The sequence below is a fragment of the Platalea leucorodia genome (assembly GCF_965183815.1).
Source record: "Platalea leucorodia genome assembly, chromosome: 3".
Taxonomy (NCBI): Eukaryota; Metazoa; Chordata; class Aves; order Pelecaniformes; family Threskiornithidae; genus Platalea; species Platalea leucorodia.
Window position 1 is genome coordinate 81,444,376 of NC_138825.1, and position 19,554 is coordinate 81,463,929.

A 19,554-nucleotide genomic window follows, 5' to 3' on the forward strand; every position below is an offset into this window, starting at 1 on the left:
TATGCCAAGTCTGAGAGAAGAAAAGCTTTAATAATAAAGCAGCAGTAAAATCAGCTACTGTCCTATGTACAGTTTTCCTCATCCAAATACCACATCATTGATAAAATAAGGAAGGATTAATGTTAAATGTTAACTTCTATGTGTTCTGTCCTCTCGGAATAACAGTAAGATGGTCTATGGTCCTCAGCATGGCTACACCACCAAGTCCATGCTCAAGCACAAACAGGTGTGGAAAATGCATTCATTGTTCCTGGATTACTCCATCAGGATCTGTCATGTTAAAATACCTTAGGATAATGGCCTCAGTTACAATGAGGTAGCGTTATCTCTGCCTAAACCAATTTTTAAAAAAAGCAAATACAAAACCAAAAGAAAACAGCAATTAAAAGAAAAAACCCAACAAAATTAGTGCTCTCAGTTGGGTGGAGTGGTCCTTGTACCAAATCCCTGTGTGAACTCAGAATGTGGTTCCATTCTTGTTACCTTTACACAAAGATGGAAAATACTTCTTTCACTTCAGATCCACTACAATACCACAAACATAAAAACACTACCTTCTCTTATTTCAAACATAAATAAAATACTCTGTTAGTTCAATTCCCAATGTTTTCATCTGTGAGATGCTCTTATGTGGAATTCAAATAGGGAGGAAGTATTCATGAACCACGAGTTAGCAAGTTACCTAGCCCAAATCATAGTAGTGCTCTACTAAAATGAGGTGATACCTGGTTATGATATGCATTTTTTCACTTATTCAAGGTCTTAATGTTTTATACATAAAATGCTCGTGCAACAAACATTGGCTTGATTTACAGGAAATCCATTTCTATTATGATTCCATACAAAAAAAATCCTTGTCTAAATACAAAATATACTTAAAATGCATTGTAAAATGGCAAATTGCTACTTAAAATTTCCATTGTGAGGATTTTGACTTTTAGGATGGCAAATTTAAATAACAGTCCTACAGGTTTTTATAAGAACAAAGTCTAATGAAGTTATAAGGTAACAGATATAATATGTCAGTGAAAAATACACAATGTTATCCATTTTCTCTGAAATATATTTATAAATGCATTGAGTTACTTTTCAAAACATTCTAAGTGTAACCTTTCATTGTGTTATAAATCATTAGTTGGAAAGAGGAAGCAAAGGGGGAAAAAAAAGTGGGTGGGAACAGGGCCAAGATAGTTTATGACCACTTCAGAAAAAAAAAAAAAGTAATTGAATCTAGAAGCAGCATTCCAGTTGATCTGTAGCTACATTTTTCTTACCAATCGTCTTCCTACTAAGTATTAAGAATCCTATTAATATGATTCAATTTGAAATAGAAGTTTCCCTAAGAACCAAAATCATTTTTATCTATTTATACTATTTTAAAATAAAATAAGGAACTGCTAATAAGAAATTATTAGATTATGTGATACTACTTTTACATATTTGTTTCATGGCAGGATCAATGATTTTATATATTCACCATATTTGAAGGACTGATGGACAATTCTTTAGCCAGTGATTTCTGCATTTTAGACAGCTCATCTGTCACATCCCAAATGATGCACAATTTCATCCCCAAATTACATATTTTTGGCTTTGCTAGAATTTTGTAACCTAGGTCTGGAAATTTCTGTCTCATCATTTTAAATTTGCTGAAACACTATTAATACAGATTAGGTATATGAAATAGTCTGTAGGATTTACTGAAACCAGTCCTAAAGACCTTTGGCCCTCACATGTAGTGTTCTTACACAACTCTGGAACAACTATTCTTGAATAGCTTCGTATATGCACAAAAGAATGCCTAATTCTACCTGACTATCCCTTTTAGGGCATCCTTCTTCCACAGCAGCAGTATCCCCACAAGGAGTTTTTTAGCAACAGTTAATATGTTAATAATTTACCATTCTACTTGACCTGAAGTACCTTTCAAATATTCCCTTAGAGACTAAGAAAACTCTGCAAAGACATTTCTGAACATCTAGAATTATCAAAAACAAGGAATACAGTTTAGATTTCTATCATATTCAGAGACAGTGTAATTTATAGTTTCCTGGTAATGACAAATTACCATTCCTGTTCTAGAAGTTTAAGAATTAAAGAATATTTGTGCAGACACTGCAGAAAAGTTATTGTAACCAGATTGCAAAAAGAAAGCAGCAATATTTGGTTTTATTAGAAAACAGACACTTCAGTCATATTGACAGATTCTTCAGAATACTGGCTCCAAACCAAGCTCACAGAATTTCACTGAATAAAGGAAACATTATTACTTTACTATGGATCAGGGGGGAAGGAAAAAAAAAAAAAAAAAAAGAAAAAACACCCAGAGATTTCAGACTTACTCAAATTTGAAAGCCAAAAGTTTCAGAATTTCAAAATCCAAATGTAAGGTCATTACACAAAAACTACACAGTTATTGCACAGACCTTATTTTATAAAAATTGGGTTTATACACAGGCAAAAAAATTTGTTTGTTTGTCCTTTTGACCAGATCTAAAAGGATGTATTGTGAACAGTAAAATGTGCACACTAATTCAGGGGGCGGGGCGGGACGGGGAAACGGTGAATGGACAGTATGTATCTATTATTTCCATAAGTAAAAACAGCACTTGGAAATTTTTTAATTTTCTTTTTTCTTATCTATCATTTCATATGGAATCCTATGATTTATCATGACTGCTGTTAAAATGCGATTATAATGTTTTGCAAAGTACATGGAGGAATTTTTTATCAGTACTGCTAGAAATTGAACATTGTTTTTTTATTAAGCAGGATTAGGGTGGATTTAAGAATGTTTAGGAAAGTAACACAAAAGTGAGACATCCAGTTCTGAAACATAACGCTTCCAGTTGTAATCCAACAAGATACATCTACAAAAAGTAACATAAAATCCAATTGTAGCACATGATTTACCAGCATTATTTTTAAAAATTTTTAAAAAATATCATTTTTCAGCAGTTACCAGCATCCTAAAAAAATAACCATTTGTGGATTCCTGAGAGCCACTGGCTGTCATTCAGGTATGGTACTCACTTAAATCTGTGGTCTTTTTAAATTAATGTTTTGTTTTAACATGACTGCAATTTCTCTCTTATGTATTGTCTGGTCATTGCCAACATTTATCTGGTTTTTGGAGTAGCATCCAGTCAAACAAACAAGCTCGTGGGAGAGTCATTTCAAGAACAGCTAAATCAGACAGATAACACAAGATTCTTTAGCAGGGCTTCTTGAGATATATTTGTAATGAGTCATTTCATAATTGTGTCATTAGCTTCATATACGGCTGTACTTGTAGTTCTTTTTATTTTCTTTAAAGGAAATATTTCTAGAAAACTGGCACATGAAGAATCTTGGCATATGGATGAAAACTCTTTAACTTCTTTGCACATGTAATGCTTAAAGTACACAAAGACAGTGTCCTTAATAAGGCATCAACATCTTCATTACTTTTCCCATGAAGATACTGAAAGATGAAATCATACTGCTTTGTTTTGTGGAACCAGTGAGCCAATTGTCCTTCTGGGCTTTGGACTCTCAACAGCCACTGGGCAGCTGTAGGATCATTTTGAATAATAAACTTTCTCCTATAGTGGTAATGATGAAAGTGAGCTATTGATCTAACAATGGCCAATAGTTCTTTTCTTGTGACACAGTAATGTTTCTCAGCAGCAGAGTTTGATTATAGCACGAAACTATGCTCTCTAGTTTCTGTGCTCTTAAAATAGTACTTTTCCAGTCTCTAAATCACTAGTATCAGTGTCCAGAATGAAAGAAATCTTTTTTTTTTCTTCCTTTTTTTTTTTTTATAAATAAGATAAAATTACTCTTACTTCCAAGTTTCCTAGAAACTTTTTCACATTTTTACCCTGGCTGAACACGTTCTTCTTTTGAGAGGAGTAATACAAGAAACAGACAACTTGAATACAAGCTTGTGTAATTAGAAATACTATCATCCACATCTCTTCATTTCAATAGGCCATAAGCTCCACTGCTGGCACAAATCTCAGGCGAAATTCTCCAGACTCTGTTTAGCGTTTCACCTGGAGATCTCCAATGATAACTTCAAGTTTTTAAAGCAACTCTTTATTCTACATAAATGCTGAAATAACATTCTATAAAGATTGTGATGTCTTCCTAGAGATGTATTTCAAAAAAGAAGATATACTGGCCACTACACTCACCAATATTCTCATTGACTTATTTCTGCAAAAAGACAAATGAGCTATGTTTCCATGACCCTACTCTAAAACTACATTTCAACAACATTTTCCACTGCAGGGCTGAGTGCCCATCTTTGGCTGAGCACTGCTTTATCAAGTGTTTATTTTTCCTTGTTCCATTTCTATTCTATATTCTTCCTTGCCATATACCATTTGTTATTTACATCATATTTAACTTTTATTTTTAAATTGTCTTTTCCTCTACAGTATTTAAAGGTTTCCCATTATTTCATCCACATATGAAGACTGTATTATTTGTTTCTTAACCTTCATTATCTTAAACTCCACTAACAGCATAGTAGCTCACTGACATCACTTTCTATATTCTCTGACTATGCATGTTATAGAGAACATAACATAAGAATGGCCATAAAGTAGCATGGAAAAGAACCGTTTTTCCAACACACACTGCCCTGTATCCAACACAATCCAATAGTCAAAATTTAAGGGAAAGGAAAAGAAAACAAGGAAACGGAATAATTCTTACTCTGATTTCTCCTGCTTTCCACATTCACTTATTTAGGGACTCACAGAGCCAGAAGTAGCAACAGTGTCCAGTGGAGACCTTTCTTCCTTAAATGTATGTAATTACTGAGGGAGTGGGAACCAGAACATTCCCTGGCAATGAATTACATAATTTTCTTCTTTAGTATTCATACTTCTTTTCATTTGTTTTAAACAACCTACCTGAAAACATGCCAGTTCCAAATCTTTTATAAAAAAAAAGTGAATAACCATTCATTAGTCTACTTTCTGTTTTTCATTATTTTCTAGTTTTGTAGATAGAGTATCTTCAAATAAGAACATAGTTATAGTTTTATCAGTTCTTTTACTAACAAGGTGTTGTATTAAAAGAAAGTGATGTTTAAATGACCTCTAAAAGAGTTCTACCAACTGTCATTTGCATTTTGAAATTCTTAATAACATTTCTTGTTGTGAAAGATGGGATTACACCTACACTAATTCTGATAAAGAAAAAGGCAAAACGCCTGTCTTGAGTCATCTAAGCCCAGTTCAAGGAAAAAGTTATAGTTATGCCTGAAGCCCATTACTTCAGATATTTGCAGCACATTAAGACATTTTTTAAAATGGAACTTAGGCCCATTTGAAAAGTTTTGTCTTACTTGCTTACTGGTTGTATGACTGACGACAGTGTTTGCATAAGACAAAAGAAAAAAAGTAAAATATTGCTACTAAAAGAAATATTATTTTAAATATATATATATACTGCAAGCAAGATAATGCTATTAAAAACATAGGCTAGCACTTTTTATAGAAGAAGTTTGAGTATTAGTCCTAGTTGTGAACTAACCTTTGTGTTCAAAAACTCTTGCCTGTGATGTAAATCAACCTAAATGAGTTTCTTAAAAATCTGGTTGTTGAAAGGCAACTAATTTCCAAAGAATACAAAAATTTAATTAAGAGAACTCTTTATAAAACATGAGCTAAAGACATTTTAAAAAGCAAAAAAGAACTGTAATCCTCTGCACTTCCAGCTCACTATCACTGCAAATATAAAATATTGTACTTAGGAAAGGGCATTTCAGAACTCATAAGGCATCTGAAAATCTCAGTATACTTATGTCTTTTGCCAGCTCTGGTAGAAAATAATTTTGTATAACAGCACAATAATCTTCACCAACTGCAAAATATTTCATTAACACCTAGGCTAGCCCCTTCCATTTTTCCTCTCAATTTGCTTAGCATTAACAGCTCAACTATCTTTAGGATGATGCCAAAGCCAATATTTTCTGGTTTTCAGTGGTTTTATTTTCTATCAAAGTAGACAAAATGAGTTTCCATGGATTACTTCAGCTTCAGAGCTAAATGAACTCTAAAACATAAACTAATATTTAGTCACTTCCTTCAGCTTCTTGTTTTTAAAAATTATGGTTCAACAGGACAATTCATGGAAGTAAAATCCCTTTTGGTTTTCCACCTGTTAACAATATTTGTGAAGTTATCCATGTGGGTTAACTTTTGTGGAAATTGTGCCTAATCAGATATGGAAGTAACGAAGGCTCTTCTGTCTCCTCAGGAGTTCCCCTAATTGCTCAGCAAAGACCTGTACACTCATCGTCAGCATACCATAGTTCCTTACAATGGAGGCCCAAAAAATCTCCCTAAAGGTTTGTTGCAGTGCTGTAGTTTTAGGCTACCCAGCCAAGAAGAAATTAAACTGTAGCAGAAATCAGCTTCAATATGAACTTTAATATGATCTACTGATTTACTGTACTGCTAGTGGCACCCGGTAATATTGGCATAATTACCTCGTCTTGAAACGGTAGCAAAAGTAAGTTGCTATGGGTCTCACACAGAGGCAGATCCACTCTCTAAATGAAGATTTCCCTTACACTAAGAATATTGCTCCATGGCAAACTGAGTTGATGTGTTAACAAGTACCATTTCCACATTCTTAGCAGTTGGGGGGGGGGGGGGCGGGGGGGGGCAGCGGGTGTTGAATGCATAAGAACACGTATATATCCATGGCTTCATTCACAGAATTTAGTTTTTCTTTCTTAGGAGAGCAATTTTTTTTTTTTTCTTCACAAATATGCTTGACTTTGTGTGGTTTTTTGCTGAATTTCATAGCTTCTTTCTTGAATTTTTTTTGTTTTCACGACCATTTTGAAAATATTCATGAAGATAACACCATGTGAGAACAGATTCTGCCACCTTCACAGCTCTTTGCTATCCCATGCTCACACTACTTGTCAGGAAGCAGATGGATAGTCCTTATAAGTCCTTCCATCAAAGACCCCTGATGCACCCTCAGGCAATTCTCCTAGTTTATGTTAAAGACAACTCCATCAAAGGAAACTTACTCCCACTCTTTTTTTTTTTTTTGGGCCACCACCGCAGGAAAATGTATGCTCAAATGGCTGCCAAAAAAATAAGATAAGTAACAAAGGGATTTATCATCAAAAGACCAATAATCTGTTGTTAATATGGATTAATAAAAATATTGCTGATTACTTTTGTAAGTATATAACCAGAGTGGAGTAGGTAACAAAGAGCTTTTAATTTTCTGTCCTTATAACCATCAGATGTGTTCTGATGAATAAGAAACCAGTAAATAGTGCAACCCCAAAGTAGAAAGGACTTTTTGGAATGGTCTGTGGTAACAGGGGAAAAAAAGGCTTCCAAAAAACATGTGTTGCAGCTTTCTTACAAACTAGAAGACAGGAGAGTAAAGGAAATCAATGAGAACAGAGCACCTGTGCCCACAAGACAGTTAGACACAACATTTTTATCCAACTCAAGCATCTTCCCATGAATGAAGAGTGGAAAATGCTCTGAAAAGCAACCCACACTGTTTATATGAGAATATGGTGTAGTCTTACCTTAAGTTCCAACAAACGTAATGTTTCATGAATGTTAATGATCACAGAATGATACAAATGCATAGCTAAATTTGAAATCTCCAATGTCTAGACACAAAAGGTCACACATGGGTAACACTGAAGATGGTGTGACTAGCTAATGTTGATTTGATCTTTAAATGTGATTTTTCATTGTTTAGGTAGGTTTGAAAAGACATTAGGAAATCTAATGCAATGCATTTATGGACACATTTTTCTTAGCCATATCACAGTCACGCAGTAAGTTTCTGCAGGCATATTGAATGTCGTGAATGATAGAGTCTGCCGAGATCTGAAGAGATAAGCCTTAATAACAGTCATATTTTATAATGTTTCCTTCTCAAGGACATCCAAACAAATACATATAGCAATACTGAAAGGAAGCCACATGTATCTTTCACAAATATCCATTTTCTTCCCTCAGCTGCTTACAGATGAGGCATACACAGAGCTTACCACTTCCCCTGAGCTGACCCTGTGTATGTTTCCTCCAAGGCTAAGAAAAGATCAAATCTGGGCATAAATAGATTATTTAACTACGTTTCTGTCCTTTATGTAAACATTATACTCAATATCAAATAAAAAGCAAAGGGATTTAACTGAGCAAGTTCTTAGCTTACAAAAACAAAGCTATACTTCATTTTTAGTATTATTGGATCGTTTTGCCAAGTGCCATCTTTATGTTTGGTTTTGACTGAACAGAAACAAAACTCTTACTATTTGTACAGTTGTATATGGCCTTTGTAGGTAACAGTGCTTTTTTTTTTTTCATTAACCCCTCTCAATTCCTTTCTGTGCTATTTGCTGATCACTGATGGCCTTTAATACATCTTCATTATTATTATTCTCAAACCACCTCCATGCGGCCTATCAATTTTTTTCAAAAAAATGAAGAGAATAATGTAGTCAGGGATATCTAGGGGCATGTCTAAGTAGTTCAGTGTCTAAAACAGACCAGCATCTCAAGGTATGAAGGCAAGCACCAAAAAAACTCTTAACCAAAAACCACACTGCTCTGAAAATGGACTGACTCAAAAGTATGGTTCTTACAAATTAGCAAGACACACTCCCTCAGTACTTAATGTATCTTCTTTTAAAAGGAAGAATTCCACATTTGCCATCAAATTAGCTATGACCAGTCACTGGCCTTATGTTTCCATTTTGCACAGTAATCTTTTCAAATACCAGATTCAGGGAGTGAAATATCAAAAGCTCATTGTTATGTAGACTAGAAAGAAGCATATATGGGTGCCATATAACACCAGAAAGACTAGATTTTTCTAAGCAAGAATATATAAATATTTTTAAACGAATAACTATTAACTGGAAAAGGTAGCTGGTTTAGGGTTCTCTTTCAATTTGAATGAAAAAAAATATCCATATGAGTACGGGAATTTTTTGTAAGTATAGTAAGTCATGAAAACTGTAGACATTGTCGAAAAGTAAAAATCAGATAAGCAATAATGTTACAAATTAGATTCCCTAAGGTTGAGTCCTGATATTCATCCTTGTTAAGTGGCACAATATGAAGCAAGAATAATGAATTTTAATATAATACTTGAATGCATGTTGATAATTTCTTAAAGGTTCTATATGAATTTTATGAACAACTTTCCGTTATTGAAATGTGTAAAATGTGTATAGCAAGCTGAACATAAGTGTTTCAGTTAACAAATATAAAACGAAATATTACTATCATGCAGCATTTTAAAAGCAAATTAATTCCCTTGATTTAGAATACTCTGAATGATTTTAATTTCCCTAATGTACCTTTTTACCTAATTCCTTAATGAATAAGTAACATGGAATTTCTTTTAAAGATTTCCTGCCCTGTAGGATAAATGTTGCTGAATAACAATGAATTATTGCTTTAGAAAATACTTTTCTCTTACAGAATATGTAATCTTCATGTTCTTTTTTGTTATTCACATATACATCTACACAGCACAATGTTTCTGATTGTGTTGCAGTGTTTCATCAGTGAAACAAGTTGTATTGCTGCTACTGGACTTCAATGGGTATACCCTTTCCATTTAAAAAAAAACATTACTTTAAATTATTCTCTATCATGTCCAATTTGTTTGATAGCACATTGCTAAATATTGTTAATAACAATAAGTAAATGACAAATTTAAGTGTAAAAAAGTGTAGTGCAATTTTAAAAGATAATTGGAAAAAAAATTCAAGGAAAAACAGATTCTGGAATGAGATCCTTAGCTAATCTCCTTAGCTGTTGAGACAGGACTTTAATTACTTTTTTACATGTTAAAAACAAAACAACAAAAAACGTGAAAGTCATAAATTTGACCATGGTGAGCTATGAGACTCAGATTTTCTTGTAAAAGTTTCATGCTTACTAGTGTAATTATTTTTATTATGGACTGTTCAGTAAGTCATATCCTAATTGTATAACTTTTAAATAACAGCATAAATATGAGCTAATTGATACAGCTGATACATGTTTAGCTCCTGAGCTGATTGAAATAGCTGGTATATATTTAGCTCCTGGAGAACAAAAATCCAAATGGATGGCAAGTTCAATTATAAAATAATCCTTAATAAATTTACCCAGATTATCACCTCCTAAGTGTGTATGTGCACCTGAATGAGCATTTTAATAGAAGTGTTTTAAATTCAGTATCAGTTACCTTATGACAAAAACACTTTAAAGCAATAGCTATTTTTATATTCAGAGAAATGTGACACTTAATTTCAAATATTTTACTGGAGATAGAGAAAGAGCTAAATGTGAAGATGGCAAAGCTGAAGCAGTTCTGCATCTTTTGAAGCAAGCTTGACAAACTTTACTCAATAAACATCTGTAGAGTAAGTATTCAGTTAAATACATATGTTCAGAAACAAGTCTTTCTTTACAGGACTGATTATGATTACCTATTGTGAAAACCAGCACCACTCATTTGCTGGTGAGTTTTTAGAAGAATGAATGAACAGTTTCTGTTTCAGCCTTTTTTGTATTTTAATATCAGGAAGAAGCTGTTGGGCCATTAGCATTTATCTTTCCCTTTTAAATTCCTACTAGAGAAGTTGAGTTCAGTATGTGGTAATAAAACTGAAAACCTGGAGAGAAAACAAAAATCCCTACTCAATCCACTTTCACTTCCTCCATATTGCTTATGCCATCCAAGGCACGGTTCATCTAACCTAACTTTTGCCATGTAAGAGTTATCCAGTCTAAACCAACCTTGTCTAATCCTTCTGCTTCCTTCAGCCTGTAAATATTGCAGAGGAGGCCTGACTTGGCTTGGACTAGAAGTTTAGTTTTTAGACAGAGATGAGGCCTTCCAGATTTTTTAATTTTTCATGCAGTTTCCCGGAAAGTTAGAAAAGCAAAGACTTTCCAAAAAGGACCAGAAAAATAACATTGAAACATACATTCTTCTGTTGGATAGGTAAGTAATCATTTTCCATTTCAACTATTAAAAAACTGTAAGGAAAAAGAGGAAGTGAGGGAAGGGATCCAATAATTAAAGGTGCGAAAGTTAAAAAAAAAAAAAAAGCATTGTTCTTTCAAAATTATTTTGCCCACCCATAAAACAACATTACTTTTTCCATTCATCTGTAAAAATACAGCACAGATCATTTAGTACTTTAAGATTTAGCTACATACATTGAAATCAGATAAAGTGTTTATATAATTAGGAAACATCAGAGACACACAGCAAAATATTAAAATAGAAGAAAAAAAGATAAAAAAGCCATCATACATTGAATTAAAAAACTCATCAAGTCTCCTGAACCACAGTTCATGACATCATGACATCTCCCTGGACTCTTCTTCTATCAGAATGTTACTGAGTCTAATACAATAATTAGTGACTCTAACAATCGGGGTTTTTTTTTTCGTGCTGAAATATTGACAGATATTTTCAACATAAATCCAGATAACCATTTTATTGAAAAAATTAGGTTTTAAGGAGTTTGAGAGTGGAAATACAAATAAAATTAAATAGATGTTCGGCTAATGCGAATGAATGTATTTCGCCATATATAAAGATGAAATTCTGTAAGAGCCATAAATGAATTAACCTTCTGATGTGTCAATAACAAAACATTGTTATCTAAGGACTACAGCATAGCTGTGCTTTAAGCTATCCCTACTGTAGACACCAGTCACAATACTAGCAAAGAACCTGTTTTTAGATGCCCCAGGCAGAAACACCTAGAAACGGAAACGCTTTAAAAATATATAGTCTAAGAGTGTGTATTTCATTTAAAAGATACATCAAACAAAGCTACCGAACACATTCCTAGATGATTTACTCTACTTCAACAGCATTTTGGGAAGACTACACAAGAGTAATGTTCAAGGAAATCTGAATCCAGGCTGATCCAAATCATTTGCAAATTTTGAGCCAAGTGTATCTTTGCAGGAAACATGAAAAGAGCAGTCTTGAGCACCACACCCATGGGTCACTTCTAATTTTCACCCAAAGAGAAAAAAGCTTTGTGGTTTCAATTCACTAAGAATTACCTTTTAATGAAACTAAGAATACATTTTTGGAACTTCTGTTTACTGTTTTACATAGTATTACAATACCATCTAGTTTATCCAAAGCTGGCTGAGCTCCAGTAATTGGAATAATGATCATTACATGTTTGTTCTGTACTCTTTGCATTACTTAAAGTTTTGGCTGTTTAAATTGAAGGCACTATATAAACCTAAGACTATTATTACTGTACAACAAAGAAGCCAAAAGACTCAGGGGGAGGGGAGCACAAAATTATACTTGTTAATACGGTAGTGGTCTTTGATTCTCCATATTCCAATTCCGATATGACAGCATAATGACATTATGTTATCATATTGTTTAATCTAATCTTCCAACATACATTACAATGTAACATTATAAAAAGCTTATTCGGGAAGCTTTAATTTGCCTTGCAGATTGAGGAGTATGGAAATAACCTTCTAGTTTCTCTTTTGCATTATTGACAGAACTTCTAGTAATTGTTCCTCTGGAAGAGATTAAAGAGGATGAAGATTAAAACTCAGAAACAGACAAGGTAAATATATTAATTAGGGGGCAAGGACCTGCTATTATTTGCAATGACTACAAAAGATTTGGGTTATTTTTTTCTAAATCGAGAGGATTTTCTCTTGTATAAAATAAAATAAAAAAAAAAATCTCTAATATTTGAGTTTAGAAAAATCTCTTTTTCTTTGGTTTCTTATCTCCGGTGACAGAAACCATTTCATTCAGCAACCACATTTAAATGGGAGGTATAACTTGAACTTTGCATCACTTCAAAAGACAAGTACCAGTCAGTAAGAAGCGAGTTATACTTCTCAGCATCCAATCTATCGGACAATTGTGTGAAAATCCTTTTACAAGGCTGTTGGTGTTCCAAACACAGTGAAAGGATCTGGGGATATTCCAGAAAGCCCACACGGATGAAAGCTTTCTTAACCTACATTAAATCTTGATAATGCAATAATGAGTCTTTTAAAAGGATAATTCTAATTCCCCTATCTAGTGCAATAAAGACTGTATACAGCTAATCTGCTTTGCCCTTTCAATTAAACTCGTCCAGGACGTTCTATGTAGTTAGCACCCTGAACGAGTCATTAAAATTCTCGTTCTGTAAGAGTTGTGTGCAGCACACCGTTGTTTCTAAATTCCATTAAATCCAAACGGTCTTTATCGCCCCATGACCACTGTGACTTCAATCAGCCAATTTAATTACCTTACAAAATTGTCAGCAGAAGCAGCAAAGAAAAACAGGAAGGGCTGTGACGTTATCAAATTGAAATCTTCCTCTGTGCTGTTTAATCTAGACCAGTCAATAACAATGCTTCTCACCTCCTTGCTGCCTTCCCGAGGCTCTTAACCTTACTCTTCTATCAAAGATTTCTGTTGTTGTTTGTAAGACTGATTTTGAACTCCTCTCCGGGAGGATGTTAACACATATTGAAAGCTTCTTGTCCTTGGCAGTAAAATTTTCATGGGCTCTAAATACTAGAATTACCAAGCCACGGACCTCGGAGGGCTGCCACAAGAAGTGTTTATTTTGCAGATTTTCATCGCACTCTTGATCTGAAGGCAGGCTGCCTTCCCCACTAAAACGGGGATACGTACATTTTCTCATTTCTCTCTTAAATACAGACAGAAAGGTTACCTCCTTCCACTAAAAGGGTGTCAGTGCAAAATCCAAAGGAAAGAAAGCTCACATTCAGGAGAGCTAATGCAGGTCCAGTCTAGGAAAACTCTACATGATTACCCAGCAGGTACTTTTCACTTGAACTCTTGTCTCATACCCTTTTGCACAGACCTAGCTCTCGCTGCTGTTCATGACTTCACTGGTTTTAAATGCTACTATGTTAAAATGGTCACCTGAAACAAAGAAACTTGTGGTTCAACACTCGCTGGCAACCGCACAAGCAGTGGACGCAATGAGCTGGCCTCTTCTCTGGTTTTGCCACACTCGATCTCATAAAAACAGTTATATGGAGACAAACTCAATCTGTTTGAGCCAAAGGAGTTCAGCTAAGAAGCATGTCAGATGAAACCCATGCTAAATCTTCACGGAGGAAGTCTTCAATGTATAGTAATTCCCCTCCCCAGGTTCCCACAATGGGGTCGAGAAAAGTTGTTTTTTTCTTCAGCCCCAAAGATTACATGATCATATACAGCTTTGTTTTGCAGTTATTGTTATCATTATTATTTGGAGGGCACCAGGAAAGTGCTAGTTTTGTAAAAGCTTGGTGTGTGTTCTTGTAGGAAAAAAAAGAAAAAAAGAAAAAGTCAGTAGTAGGAGATGTTTCTGGTAAGAGTTCAAAACTCTCCCTTCGTTCTTTGAAAAGCGTTCCCATCTCTCTCTTGGCTTTCTTTTGCTTTTAACCTGGAAGAAGACTCCGCCCTGCCCTTAATGTTCATTGTAACCCACAACACTGAGCTCCCTTCCCATCTGCTTGAATTCAGGCAACTCCAAAGCAACAAAAAGTCGAGACTACAGACACGGCCCTCTACATTTCTTTACCCTTCTTTGTGAATGTGCTGGAGAAAACAAAATTTCTCACAAAGTGGGAAACGCTTATCAGGCCAGTGGACCCCCTGCAGTGGAGGTCTTTAGTCTTTCGCCACACTTTCACGAATAATGAGTTACCTGAGAGAGAATAAGAAAACGCAATGATCAAACTGCTTTCACCTTCCAGTCACTGGTCTCTCTTCACACCTCTGCTGTAGGAAGGACAAATTGCTCACGGCAGCAGAGACCAGGCCCGAAAGGGGCAATTTAAATAAAGGAGGATATTTTAGAGTGCTCCAGATTTCAGAGAACTGACATTCACGCCCCGTGTAGGAATAGGCAAGGAAAGAGAGGTTTTAAACGGCCCGGGCTCTTACTGCCTTGGGCAAGAAGGGGCGGGTTTCTGGAAACACAGGTGAGCAGTTACTGATGGTTAACAGCTCTTAATGGCTTATTGATTCAGCCTTACAGAGCAAAGTGCTGGAATATCCCGAGGGAGGTAAAGGCAGAAGCGAGGGGGCCTACAAAAAGGTGGTGGGGCGGAGGCTGAGGCTGGACCCGGGCCGCCTGCCGCGCCCAGCCGTCGGAGGCTGGGCTGGGCTGGGCTGGGCTGGGCTGGGCTGGGCTGGGCTGGGCTGGGCTGGGCTGGATCGGATCGGATCGGATCGGATCGGATCTGCCGAGCTACCTGGTGCTTCTGGGGAGCCGCTGCTCTGGGTCAGCTCTTACACAGGAGCAGTGAATCGGGAAGCTAGGAAACGTGATCCCCGATAACGGAACGGATCTGGCGGCGGCCACGTGTTTTGGCTTTTGTACGGTGCCAAGTGATAAGGAAAAGGTTTCGATCACACTTAGCGCAGCGGAGAGACAAATACTAAGCTGCTGCTTTTCTCCCTCGTCAAGCTGGGACCTGCCCTTTTATCTGCAGCAAGGGTTTAGGACTGTTCCCGTTTGAAACCTTCGAGTACCGTGGGCACAAGCCTCACCCTCGGCGTTCCCTGGGCTTGCTTATGGGAAGCTATTCAGAAAAGCCAAGGGAGGGAGCTTGGCCGCATGCCCCTTCATGGGGGGCAAGGTGTCATTTAGGAAGGGCCCCTGGTGTGATGCCCAAATACCACGTTGCCCTGCTCCAGCAGCAGCAGGCGGGCGTGCAGATGCCTGAGTGAGCGCCTCTGGGGAGGGAATTACGCCGTCGCACCAGCCTCTCCCCGTGTTTGCTCCATAAGGCGCAAGCAAAAATACCCTCCCCGCATCTGACAGATAAGCCAGGCGGCTCGACTTCCCCGTGTGATTGCTAAAAGGTAGCATAAGAGCGAGAAAGAGAGAGAGAAAGGACATGCTGGCTAGTCCCAACAATGAGAGAAGCCGTGGGAAGGACAATGCGAATCCATGGTGGTTAATTTGCACAGGAGGAATGAGGGGGCTGGAGCTCTGGCAGGCTTCAAGCTCTCCCCTGTTGCCATAGCGCTGCTGGCTGAGGAAGAAGAGCGGGGGCTGGCAGGCTGCCTTCTGGAGGGAATCTCCTCAGCTCCCGCTTCTCCTCGGGAAGGACTCCACGGGAAGGCACCGCATCCCGTCCTCCTGGTCGCAAGGACATCCCGAAGGGACAGACAGCATAGGAACCCGGAGGGGGCGGCGGGGAATTCCCCTGTCAGAAATAAGCAAAGCTTTTCCACCGCTCACTCCCTGCCCCTTCCCTCCTCCCCGCCAAGCCCCACACAGAGGCAGAGATGTCAGCCTCTGGGGAAGGAGCGGGAGTTCCCTCGCTGTCAGAGACAGAGTCACTCCTCACCTGGACTAGGCTAAATCCAGACTCCTTAAAACAGAGATGTGCAACAGGCCCGGCTGAGCAGGGCAAAAGTCTTCCTCGCTCTTTCTTACGTCTAACATTTTCCATAGTAAAATAAACCAACCAACCGCTCCCTACCTACTTCTAAGGCTCAGAGATGGGTTGGCGACAATTCTTTAGAAAGACAAGAAAAAGCATGCCGTGGTTCAGAAGCGGACTCATATTTTGTTTCTACAAACAATGGAGTGAGCACGACCGGTTAACCGTGGGACCAGGAGGCAGTTGGGAAGGGAAGGTCCCGCTGCACCACCCTTCAGTGTCGGGATTATTTATTATTCTAATCGTTATCAATCAAAACGTTGCTCTCCAGGGCTGTCTCTACAGGTACACTGGACTAACGATTCAAAGAGAATCTAATCTAAAGGAGGAAAGCACACCTCTTGCTAATAGCGTGGTTGGAAAGATGTTTGTTTACGTAGCCACCCTTGAAAGTAATTCAGACTCCTAGAGACCGACCCTCGGCACTGGTTATGAATCCCGGTTCGCGGAAGGACAAACAGCCGGACAGTGCTAGATTACAGGCACTGTAGCACTAATTTCACGGCCATGATTATGGATCAGACTGAATGCAAAATAAACCCCGCAATGATGTACGGACCCGTTTAGCCATGTCCAAAGAAACAAGCATTCCTGAAGACGGTTGCTAAGAGCAACGTGCCTTAAGCACCACCTTTAGACCAGATGGAAGCAGAAAATAAGTACTACTAGGAATTCAGCACACGAGATCAGTAACAGCCTGGTGACTTTTTAATCATTACCCACCTTCCCCTCCACATAAAAGTGTCGGGGGGGGGGGGGGGGGTTAAACAAAATTAGATACAAACCAAGGCACTACTCCCAGGCGAAGACAAGAGCTTTCAGTGCCCCACAGAAATGGATGTAGCGGCTGCTACAGCTTTTCGCGGCCAGGGCGAATGCGGGAGATCCGCGCTCCCTCCCTCCAGCCGTGCTGTCGGTAGGCACAGGGGATGCCGCTTGTCTGGGGAAGCAACTTTCGGCCTGCCCCCTCCGCCGCACCCCGCCGCGGCTCCTCGCCCGCGGGGCGCCGCGCTCTGCCCGCGGTGGCCGGGCGGCCAGGAGGGCGCGGGCGCGGGGCTCCCGCCGTGGCTCGCCCCGGAGGACCTCCCCGGGCCGCACAGCCCCCCTCGGACCTGCGGTTAACTTTCGTCCCCGTCCTGCCCTTTCTTACTGCGAAACTTCTATAGGGGATGCAGCGGCTGAAATGTCTCCCTTGCTTGCCTGCTTATACACACGTAGACACGCGCGCATACACAGGCAGAGCTGTTAAGGTTAGTTTCATGGTTCAGCTGGGATAGTCTTTAAACTGTAAAACCGCTCTACTCTCCCTGAAATTTCATTCTGATCTATGACTTTTCTCTTTTTTTTTTTTTTTTTTTGCGGCGGGGGGCAACTCATACAACTTTCCTCGCATAGAAAAGCTGTGTTTTTGAAACATACCGCAAAGGCTCTTTCACGACCACCGCTCAAGACATAAATCAGCTCTTCTCTAACCCTAAACGCCACTGAAGTGACAAGCGACTAGGCAGACGCTTCAAGGGAAGTCAGCCCAAAGGTCTCAAACTACAGCGTCGCGCCCACACGGGACCGGCTCGGGTGGAGCAGAGACGGGCGGCCGAAACTTAACAACTAGTTGACAGATTTTTAACTGATCAAGCACTGTATTAGCCATGCTTTCCACTACTATGGAAACAAAAAAGGTACATTATGAGGAAGCCACGCAAGCTGCGCAAAGCCTTAGGCAAACGCATTTGCCAGTCATTTTTCTCTCTATTGTTATTATAATTATCATCATCATCGTGCCGTTACTACGGCTACAATGAGCTGCAGCGACAGAAAAAACACACAGCAATTCACCCCTCTGGATGCAAAATAAAGAGGGACTTCGGTGCCTGACTCCGGTAGCACGTCCCAGCTCCCCCCCCAGCACCCCCTTCTGAGTTAATCCTACGCATATCGCATTCAGGCTTAAATGCACAATGAAAAAAGTGTCGGGAAATCTTACCAAATCTTAATACATGTGTGGTTCCTTGAGAATATCCAATCCACAGTAAGCAAAGAAGGAGTCTAATGGTGCATCTGAAGACTGGATTAGTTAGAAGAGGGGAAATAATCTTCATGATGTTTCTATGCACACACGCGCTGCCTTACTTCCCCCTTCTAAGCCGTCAGGTTTCCCGGTAGGGTGAGAATGAGGATACGTAAACTGATGGCCCTCAGACACGATCACGGCATGGTCACAGAGAGAGGAGAGAGTCTACGCTTCCCAAACCCATTAGCAATCCCTGCATGTTCTTCATTCACTGCGCCAAGAAGCAACCTTCAACTGCAAGGAATGGTGGGACATCCATGTTAGTCGGGGGAGAATCCTTGAGAAATCCAAACACACACAATGTCCAGCCGAGTAAACCTGGGAGGCAAGAAAGGAGGAAAATCAATAGGTAATCCAGCTCGAGAAATCGCTGAGGTATCGCCACATAGCGAGAGTCACTGAGCACCAGCCGTTTTACTGGCGAAGCTTTTGCCGTGCTCCCATTCTACTGCACTGCTGCACAGCTTCTGACGCGAAGCCAAGATTAAGTGAGAGAAATTGAGATAGCTCTTCTCTTCTTAAGGCTGCCTGCCAGGCAGACTTCCCAATTTCTATTATGCAACCGATCTGATCGCCTAGCGTTGTCGGAGGGGAAAAAACAGCTCGGTTTTATTTATATGCTTCTAATTGTTATTAGTATTTCGGTTGTTCTGAACAATAGCTATAAGGGTCTGTAGCGGGGGGGGGGGGAGGGAGCTATAGGGGAGAAGGGAAACAGCTGTGTAAAAATCAATTCATGCATTTTAATAGCTGACTGCCTGGGTCGAAATCACTTAGCTTTAGAGTTGTGAAAGAGAAGGCTGACAATAAAGTCATACAGGTTATCAGGGTAACGTTTAAGCTAAAAAAAAAAAAAAAAAAAAAAAGACCGTGATATTTGCATTCACTAACTGTTACTCACGTTAATGCATGAAACAGGGTAAATGCGATGGTTTGTATACTGCCTGTCCTTAGGAACTTGCTCCGGACCCAGCGATCACGGAGCACCAGCCTGCTTTTGCAAGGTAAACAGGAACCGGCAGCGCT

General features: G+C 38.7%; 1 protein-coding gene across 1 annotated transcript in view; it reads right to left on the bottom strand.

Annotated features, from left to right (window-relative positions):
• The window catches only part of GRIK2 (glutamate ionotropic receptor kainate type subunit 2), a gene marked incomplete at both ends in the record, with an annotated part of 428,838 nt that extends 410,282 nt beyond the window's left edge, over positions 1-18,556 (bottom strand). Inside the window, one exon of the mRNA XM_082305204.1 lies at positions 18,442-18,556. Coding sequence (XP_082161330.1) covers positions 18,442-18,556 — 115 coding nt within the window. The remainder of the gene's footprint in view (positions 1-18,441) is intronic.
• Positions 18,557-19,554: the final 998 nt, after the last annotated feature.